The sequence below is a fragment of the Taeniopygia guttata genome, chromosome 17 (genome assembly GCF_048771995.1).
Source record: "Taeniopygia guttata chromosome 17, bTaeGut7.mat, whole genome shotgun sequence".
In the NCBI taxonomy this organism is placed as follows: domain Eukaryota; kingdom Metazoa; phylum Chordata; class Aves; order Passeriformes; family Estrildidae; genus Taeniopygia; species Taeniopygia guttata.
Window position 1 is genome coordinate 1,473,046 of NC_133042.1, and position 9,313 is coordinate 1,482,358.

The 9,313-nt window shown below is 58.2% G+C and overlaps 2 protein-coding genes across 4 annotated transcripts; one reads left to right on the forward strand and one right to left on the reverse strand.

The window, feature by feature from the left end:
* Window positions 1-158: 158 nt before the first annotated feature.
* On the reverse strand, window positions 159-8,177 carry PRPF4 (pre-mRNA splicing tri-snRNP complex factor PRPF4). 2 transcript variants are annotated; one of them, XM_030286331.4, is made up of 14 exons: window positions 7,984-8,176; window positions 7,192-7,369; window positions 6,715-6,901; window positions 6,098-6,185; window positions 5,280-5,359; window positions 4,979-5,072; window positions 4,083-4,177; window positions 3,824-3,882; window positions 3,112-3,235; window positions 1,862-1,951; window positions 1,151-1,273; window positions 755-862; window positions 552-670; window positions 159-435 (listed from the first exon to the last, which is right to left on the reverse strand). In XM_030286331.4, exons 1-14 carry the CDS (start codon window positions 8,032-8,034, stop codon window positions 242-244), a joined length of 1,590 nt encoding a protein of 529 aa, XP_030142191.4. In that variant the 5' UTR covers window positions 8,035-8,176; the 3' UTR covers window positions 159-241. The 2 variants fall into 2 exon arrangements, with proteins under 2 accessions (XP_030142191.4, XP_072792895.1); XM_072936794.1 differs by lacking the exon at window positions 1,862-1,951 and having other exon boundaries at window positions 7,984-8,177.
* Window positions 8,178-8,314: 137 nt separating this feature from the next.
* CDC26 (cell division cycle 26) lies at window positions 8,315-8,875 on the forward strand. 2 transcript variants are annotated; one of them, XM_072936481.1, is made up of 3 exons: window positions 8,315-8,351; window positions 8,382-8,484; window positions 8,551-8,875. In XM_072936481.1, exons 2-3 carry the CDS (start codon window positions 8,404-8,406, stop codon window positions 8,728-8,730), a joined length of 261 nt encoding a protein of 86 aa, XP_072792582.1. In that variant the 5' UTR covers window positions 8,315-8,351; window positions 8,382-8,403; the 3' UTR covers window positions 8,731-8,875.
* Window positions 8,876-9,313: the final 438 nt, after the last annotated feature.

Genomic DNA, 9,313 nt, shown 5'->3' on the forward strand with positions numbered 1-9,313 from the left:
AAAATTACAGCAGAAAGTGGTACCTGCAGCATAAGAACAGTCCAAAATGTGGGAAAACCCCCAAAACTTGACAACAACCAAGCCTGGGCCAACAGTGGTGCTTCAAACACACCCAACCTCCAGAGCAGCCATGACTGCAGCTGCTGTAACACACTGGATTCCTGTTTTTTTTTCTTTAATATAAAAAAGCAACCAAAAGTCATCAATGTCCCCATCCCAGTCCATAACTGGCCCCTCTGAGCTACTCGGCTGTCCAGAGCTTGAAAGTTCTGTCGTAGGAGCATGTGGCAATGAGCTGCCCATCCAGGGAGATGTCCAGGCCCATCACCTTCCCCTCGTGCCCCGCCAGTGTCTTCAGCGGGGACCAGCCAGGGTGGGTCCAGATCTTGGCCGTGTTGTCGTAGGCGCCCGTGAGCAGGAAATTCCCGTGGTTGGCTGCACGGGAGGAGAGAAGGGGAGAAGTGAGGCTTGCAAATGAAAACGTGGCATCCCTGCTCAGCAGGTGTGGGTGTGAGCTGCTTGGGGCAGGGATAGGGAGAGCAGGGACTCACGTTCAAACCTGACGCCGGTGACCAGGTTCTGGTGGGCAGGGATGGTGTAGATGCACTTCCTCTGCCGCAGGTCCCACACCTTGCAGGTGTTGTCCCCACTGCCCGTGGCCACGTGGTACCTGCCACGGAGAGGAGGCAGAGCAGTGTTTAGGGAGTGGAGTTTACATTCACAGCTCCCACAGCAGTGCCAGCTCCCTCCTTACCCGTTTGGGGAGAAGTTGATCCCGTAGATCTCCTTCAGGTGCCCTTCCAGGAACATAATACAGCGGCCCGTGCGCAGGTCCCACACGCGGCCAAAGGCATCCAGGCCTCTGCAAGCACAGGGTCACACTGGGCTGGGCTGGGAGGGACCTTACAGACCATCCTGGCCATGGGCAGGGACACCTCCCACTGTCCCAGGCTGCTCCCAGCCCTGTCCAGCCTGGCCTTGGGCACTGCCAGGGATCCAGGGGCAGCCACAGCTGCTCTGGGCACCTGTGCCAGGGCCTGCCCACCCTCACAGGGAACAATTCCCAATTCCCAATTCCCCATCCATCCCTGCCCCCAGCAGGAATCCCTTGTCACAGCAAGGCCTTCACGCAGAGGCAGGGGCAGCTCACCCGGTGCCGGCGAGGGAGCCGTCAGTGTGGAAGGCGATGTCGTAGACCCCCTTGCTGTGCCCCTCCTGGTGCAGGATCTCCTCCTGCGCCTCCAGGTCCCACAGGCGCCACGAGTGATCGTAGCTGCAAGAACACAGCACTCCTTAAATCACAGTCACAGCACTCCTTAAATCACAGTCACAGCACTCCTTAAATCACAGTCACAGCACTCCTTAAATCACAGTCACAGCACTCCTTAAATCACAGTCACTCAGGTTGGAAAAGCCCTCCAGGACCATCAAGTCCAAGTGTTAACCCAGCACCACCACGTTCACCACTAACCCATGTCTCCAGATGCCACATCTTGGTGGTTTTTGAACACTTCCAGCATGGTGACTCCACCCCGGGCAGTCTCTTCCAGTGCCTGGCTACCCTTTCTGTGAAGATGTTTCTCCCCAATATCCAACCTAAACTTCCCCTGGTGTAACTTGAGGCTGTTTCCCCTGATCTCCATGTAACTCCAGGGAGAATAACAGGATATTTCACCAACTCTGGGAGCATTTTATTCCCACCTGAGACCAACAGTGTCTCACACACAGGAGGGAAAGGAACCCAATGGCCTGCTGTGGTCACCAATGGCCAGGCCTGCCCTGTGGACAAGCCTGGCACCACGGGGCCAGCAGCTGGGCAGCCCATGGTCATTCCTGGACGCCAGTGCCCAGGTGTCCGTACCAGGTGGTGCCCAGGAACCTCCCTGAGGGGTGCCACATCACACGGGCCACTCGCATGCTGTGTCCCTCGATGTCTGCCACCGGCTCATCACTGAAACACAGAACAAACCATTGGCCACTGGCCACACGGGTCTGGCTCAAGCCAGGCCTTTGCCCACACACTGTGATGGCAGCAAAAGCTCTGCTGATGAAATCAAACCAGCCAGGAAGATCAGAGCTGAAGCCAATGATTCTGAATCCTGCCTTTGGGTCACACTCACAAAGCTCTAGTGAAGCCCTTTCTCCACAACTCCTGTTGTTTGTAAAGCTCTCCTGGGATGACGATGATTATTAATGATAATTAACAAGGCCCTTGTCATTAGCACTTTTGGAAGTACAGAAACAAACTACAAACTACCTGAACTGCAGGGAGTTCTGAGAACACAACAACTCCTGATCTGCAGGATGCAGGCAGACAGGATGGAGGGAATATTTATTCTCCCAGAATGACAGGCAGCAGGTCAGGAGCATTCACACGTAATCTGAACAGCACTGGACTTTCTTTCCAACAGGTTAATTAAGAGACATGGTCACAAGAGCCATGTGACCATGGGGGCAACAGCCCCCCTGTCCCTTTGCACAGGGGCACTTTTGCTGTTAGACACTGTGACTTTCAGCTAAGGATAAACAACTGTGGCTCTGGGAGCTGCCTGCCCTTCCCAGGAGCCCTGCAGGCTCCACTTCTCAATCAGGTGATGCTGAGGCTCACTGCCTCAACCATTCTCCTCTTCCCAGGCCTGAGAGAGGTGCTGCCCATCTGCCAGAGCTCCTCTGTGCAGTGGCAGCCACTTGTTTGCAGGACAGGCAGAACTTTTTGTGCCTGCTTGTGTATTTGTTCAATCCCTCTCCAAATCCTGGTGCTTTCCAGCCACTCAAAAATTCATTTATTAATATCCAAGAGGGGCAATTTTCTCCTAAGTGAGCTGTAAAAATGAACAGTCCCCAGACCTTCCATCCATCACCCCCAGCAATTCACCAGTGCCCAGGAGCAATTCTGCCTCAATCCCTTTCAGACAATCTCCCTCACCTTGGCTCCCTAACCAGGGTGATCTCTCTTTCTGCTGAAGAGGGTGGCACATACTGAGGCCAGGGAGGGCACTGGGGTAACTACAAGAAAAGGTCATATTGGCAGGAGGATGGTGAATGTCTGGAGGAACATGGAATGAACAGCACAGCAATGCTGCAGCTGTGCACATCTGGAGCAGTTCTGACCTTTCCAGGTTCCAGAGTTTGACAGAACCATCAGCTGCACACGAGGCCAGGCTCACATCCTTCTTGTCCAGGGACACCGTGGCCTTGGGGTGGAACACGATTGCCCCCACGTTGGTGCTGTGTCCTGAAAGGCAAGGAAAACAAGATTCAGAATGTGCCACAGTTCTCCAGAACAGCATTTCCTTGGCACTGGTGAGGGAGGTGAACACTTCCACCATGTCCTCAGTGCTGGGTGACACTGCCCTGTCACCCCCAGCCAAACTGCACTTCCAGGAGCAGCCAAGGAGAGCACCCAGAATGAAGGTGTGGCAGTCTCAAAGTGCAGACAAAATTCAACATATGAATCAAAGGATTTGTCCTCACATCTGTATTTAGCCCAAGTTGTGAACACTACTCAAAGAACCTCACTGTTGTCAAGTGACCTGCCCAAAACTGCTGCTGTTTGTAACTCAAATAATTCAAACCAGGTTTGGAAACCAAACCAAACTGTTCAGGAACAGAAACAGCAAACTTGGAGCTGAGGTTGAGCTGAAGGCCAGGTCTCCCTTCTCACTTTATGACACATTCCCATGCTCCCAAGCCAAGGGATGCTCACAGTAAGACAGAAATCTGCCCAAAGACAACATTTTAAACCACAGAGTAATTCAGATGTGGGAGCTCAGCACAGAGAGGAACAAAAGAACCAAAAGCCCCAGTGAGAGCCCCTCGCTACCTCGTAAGGTGTGAACCAGGTTGCAGTCAGGCACAGACCAGAGCTTGCACAGCCCACTCCTGCAGAAAACAAGGAATGGATGTCAGTGGAGAAGAACATCAAGGGACAGATGGATGTTCCTTGTTCAACCAGCTCAGATCAATGAATCTCTGCTCAGCTATAAATGAGGTGATGAGAGCTCAGAGCAGCCTCTCACGATTCCCAAAACCATTCCTGTGCTCTCCCAGCCCCCAGAGCAGTGCTGCCAGGGCAGGCTCACCAGCAGGCTGTGGCCAGCAGTTTGGAGTTGGGGCTGAAGTGGCAGTAGGACAGCGGGCGGTCGTCCCCAATCTGACTGCAGAAGTTATTCAAGGACTGTGAGAAATACAAAGAAAACCATCAATAAATGAGTGAAGTACAACCAGCCCAGAGCTATCCCCAGCCAAAGCTTGAGGTGAGGGAGGCAGATGTGCACAGGAGGAGGCAGAGGCCCTTGGAAAGTCACTTTCAAAGGGAGATGGTGCCTCAGAGCCACTCCAGCTCCAGGCAGGAGGGCCAGGGCCAGCCTGGCCCAGCACGACCTGGGGGCACAGCTCAGCCCCCCAGGGCCACCCATGGCACGTGTCCCCCCTGCCCCAGGGTTCTGCAGCTGCAGCTCTGGCACAGAACTGGCTGGAGTTTGGCATCTGTCCACAACTCGGCCAAAGAATCCAACCAGACAGACGGGGAAGAGGGGAGAAGTAAATCCTCTGGAGTAAACAGGATTAGGGGGGCAGCACACGCTGTGTCTGAGCCTCTCTGTTAGGTTAAGCTGGGAATCTGGCTTAGCATGCTCAGAAAAGGCATCTCAGAGTCATCCCAACCATGTTCAGCACCCAGAGCTTTTCCCTTGCATTCCCTGGCTCCCCAGCCAGAGCCAGGAATACATTCCTTGAGCCTCACAGGTGAGACAGGGATGTCTCTGCACCCTCTGCCACGCACAGAGACAAATTACATCTCCCTGGAGCACTCTGAAGGAGTCAGAGACACAGGGAAGGAGAGGAAAAGCAGAACTTCCCAAGACTGCAGAGACTGCTGTGCATGTGGACAGCCCCTCAGGCAGTGAATTCCTGCTGGGCTCTTTGGGGGATCAGCCAAACCTTGTGAGCACAGCAGTGGAGCAGCTGCCAAACCTACCCGCAGGGATTTGTGCAGCTCCTGCCTCTGGGATGTCCTGGTGGCCTCGGGAACCTCCTTGAGCAGCCGGGCCTCCTCCAGCCGCTTCGCTGCCCTGGGGAGAGCAGAGGTGGGGTGACAACCCCCAGAACTGCCCCTTCCCTGCTGCTGGAAGTGCCTTTTCCCTGCTCTTCTCTGCATCAGTCCCTGAGAGCTCAGGCTCTGGGCTCACTGGACCTCCCTCCCTACTCCCTGGATTTCCTGTGCTGCCCACAGTGGGATCTGCACTCGGATCTGACAAATGTTTTCTGTTTTCTCTCACCTGGGGAGTGAGTAGTTGGCCAGCCACAGCCTGGCTGTTTTCAGACTGCGAGGGCCCTCGTGGTACCAGGTTTGCTGATACTGTAAAAACAGAAATAAAAGTAATGGAAAAGCCCTGGTGCTGCTGCCCCTGCATGCATTCCCCTCAGCTCCTCCCAGCAAACCCCTGCCCCAAACCCTGCTGTGCTCTGGCCTCTTTATAAGGGCCTTCTACACAATTGAGCCCCAGGAAAAGGGATTTGGAGAGATAAATCAAACTCGCTGCCCTACAGATCCAGTCCTGCCATGCTGCCATTTCTCTCAACGTTCCAGCTGAACCTGAACCCCTGAACTCATCTGCATTTACTGACACGTAACTCCCTCCTTGTTTACACATCACCCACTAAAGACAAAGCCCAGACCTGCAGAAATTATTTCTTACAGTAAAGCTCAAAAATAAAAAGGTAAAAGAGACTCAGAAGAGAGACAGAAGCAGAAAGAGCAATCAAAGCCAGAAATAGATGCAGCAGAAGGAACATTTTTTTTTTCTTCCCAAGTGTGAAGGAAAGTAAGGGACTTGCTACAGTGGGTAAGGGCCCACACTGCTCTCCTGGTTTGCACAGTGAGTGCAGCACAGAGCAGAGCCTGTGAGTAAAAACCACACTTGGTGCTCCTCACTGAGACCAAACATTGCCACGGATTTGCTGAAATGGGCAACATGGAAAAAGCCTAAAGGGATGCCATGAGAATTCACAGGCTGGCCAAAGCCAGGAGTCTTGGATATATCAGAGCTGGATATAACATCCCTCCCTTCTGTCAGGGGACAGGAGACACCCTTACCTCTTCTTTGGACTTTTTGGACCTGTCATCATCTTTCCGGGTCTTTTTTAACGCGTCTGTGCCGACCACCGAGAGGATGTTCCTTAACCTGGAAGGAGTCATGAAGCTGCATTTAGCCAGTGGATTCTCAGCTCACCTGACAGATATCACTGTGACATTCCCTCTGCCTTGGGGTCCTTACAACAGAAATCCCAGACTGGTTTGGGCTGGGAGGGATCTTAAAGCTCATCCAGTGCCATGGCAGGGACACGTTCTATTATTCCAGTGTGCTCCCAGCCCCATCCAGCCCGGCCTTGGGCACTGCCAGGGATCCAGGGGCAGCCACAGCTGCTCTGGGCACCTGTGCCAGGGCCTGCCCACCCTCACAGGGAACAATTCCCAATTCCCAACATCCCATCCATCCCTGCCCTCTGGCACTGGGAGCCATTCCCTGTGTCCTGTCCCTCCATCCCCTGTCCCCAGTCCCTCTCCAGCTCTCCTGGAGCCCCTTCAGGCCCTGGAAGGGCTCTGGAGCCTCCCCTTCCCAGGCTGAGCACCCCCAGCTCTGCCAGCTGCCCTGTGCACAGCAGGGCTGGCTGCAGAGGCAGGAGGGGCTCAGGGATTTGCAGACACAGCACCTCTCCCTGCGCTCTGCAGGACCCTCTCCGAAGAGCGTGATGGGCTCGCCCAGGGCCCGCAGGCAGGCCTTGACCTCGCAGTCGTCCGTGGACACGTTGATCTGCCGGGCGCGCTTGCGGCGCTCGAACTCCGCCAGCACCTCGGCCTGCCGCTCGCTCATGTGGTCCTCCAGGTCAAACACCTCCCCTGGCACACACACACGGCCTGAGCACACGCAGCCAGCACGGCCCGGGGCCAGCCGGGGCTGCCGGGACCTCTGCACATCACCCACAGCATCCCCTGCCCCGGCAGGTAACACAGCAGGGACTGGCATGTCCCCAGAGGGAGACACTGCACCCCTCCCTCAGCCCCTGGGGAGACCCAAGCACGCAGCCTCCCACCCTGATGCTGTGAGGCGATGCCCACAGAGCCAGCAGAGGCATTTGGAGTGCCACATCTGCGGGCAGGGATGACAAGGGGTGTCTGCAGAGCCTCACCGCTGCTGATGTTGATGTTGCCGGCCTCCATGGCAGCCTTCATGGCCTCCTTGGCCAGCAGCCCCGTCTCGCCCTTGGCCAGGCGCTCCCGCTCCTTCTCCTCCAGGCTCCCGTAGAAGATGGGCGCCCGCTTGGCCGGGGCAGCCTCGGCCTCCTCGGCGGGCTTGGCCTTGGGGGGCTGCAGGGAGAGCCAGAGGGGCAGGGGTTGGCACAGGGGACAGCAAACAGCCCGGCTGTGCCAGGAGAGCGGGCACCGTGCAAACAGCCTCTGAGTGCCAGGCTGGCTGGGGCTGGAGGGCGCTGAAGCCCACCCCATCCCACCCTGCCACTGCCCCAGGCTGCTCCAGCCCCGTCCAGCCGGGCCTGGGCACTGCCAGGGACGGAGCAGCCAAAGGACGTTGAGGTTTTTGCCCGAAGACCGAAGCAGAAGAATAAAACGCCGCACTGAAATGCTGACATCGGGCAGCGTTGGGTCCCTGTTATTTATTATCTGCAGGGGTATGTTTTGAAAAAGCTTTGGGACACGGAGCTGTTCGTCCTCCTGCACCGGCACAGGCAGGGGCGATGCCGCGTCCCAGCCCAAAGCGAGCGGCTCCTCAGGGGAGGCGCCAGGACCGGCTGAGAACGCAGAGCACCGAGCCCTGGGCTCCTCTGAACGGCTCCGGTGTCACCGGAGCACCGCAAACCCCACACAGCAGCAGCAGCCGCGGCCCCCGCCGCCTCTCCCGCCCCTGCGGCGCCGCGGCCGCGCGGGGAACGGGCCCGAGGCCGCCCCCACCTCCCCACACTCACCTCGGGGGGCCGGGCCGCACCGCGCGCCGCCGGTGCCCGCGCGGTGGCCATGGCGGGAGCGGGAACAAGCGCAGGAACGGGAAAGAGCCCGGGAGGGGAGCGGGAACCAGAGACGGGAACGGGGAGAGACCCGCCGCGCCCGGGCTCCGGCGCCTCACGGCCACTTCCGGCCCGCGCGGGGCACGCCGGGAGCTGTAGTCCCGCTGCGGGCGGGATGCGCGGGGCACGCCGGGAGGTGCAGTGCCCGAGGACGGCGGGACGCGCGGGGCACGCCGGGAGGTGTAGTCCCGCTGAGGGCGGGCCGCGCGGGGCACGCCGGGAGCTGTGGCGGGCGGGCCCGCCGGGGCGGAGCGCTCGGTGCCGCCGCGCTCGGTGCCGCCGCGGGTGGCGGTGTCTCTGGTGGCGGTGTCTCTGGCGGCGATGCTCCGTCGGAAGCCGACGCGGCTGGAGCTGAAGCTGGACGACATCGAGGAGTTCGAGAGCGTGCGGAAGGAGCTGGAGGTGCGCGCGGGGCCGGGCGCGGGGGACTCGGCCCGCCCCCGGCCCTGACCGGCCGTTCGCCCGCAGAGCCGCAGGAAGCAGCGGGACGAGGCGGAGGCGGCGGCGGGCGGCGAGGAGGCGGCGGCGATCGGAGCGCTGGGCACGGAGCACAAGAGCCGCGAGCAGCTCATCAATGAGCGCATCGGGTACAAGCCGCAGCCCAAGGCCGGCGGCCGCGCCGCGCACTTCGGCACCTTCGAGTTCTGACCGGGCAGCCCCGGCCCCGCTGGGCCGCGCCGCCCTCTGAGCTGTTGCGTTTTTGGATTTTAAGTTTGGTTAACATGGCCGTGATCGCCCCCTTGCCGAGTGTTTTGTTTTAAATAAACACGTATTTTTTTAAAGAAAAGAATAACCATCCCACGAGGTGCTGTGAAGGGCTGCAGTGCCCAGGTGGGGTGGGAAGAGCTCGAGCACGCCGTTCCCTGCTCCTGTGGGCAGGGGATGAAACTCTGCCGGAGGATCCTCCGGGAAAGTGACAGTGCTGATCTAAACCAGACAATGGAGTGTGGCCACCTCAGCCTCCAGCCCTACCCCCGGTGGCCCACTGAGGAGAGGGCCCTGGAGGTGTCTGAGTGTTTTGGGATACAGCTGTGGGTGCCAGGCACTGCTCTGTCCATTCCCGAGGGAACCAGGAGAGAATCCCCCGTCTGTTCAATCAGCCGGTCCCAAATGCATCCCAGAGCTGCTTCCCCATCCGTGTCACAGCTGGGCCCTCAGCAGGGAGTGGCTGCAGACCTGGACCATGGGCTGGGCACATGGATGGGGAGCGATATCCCAGATTTTCTGACTG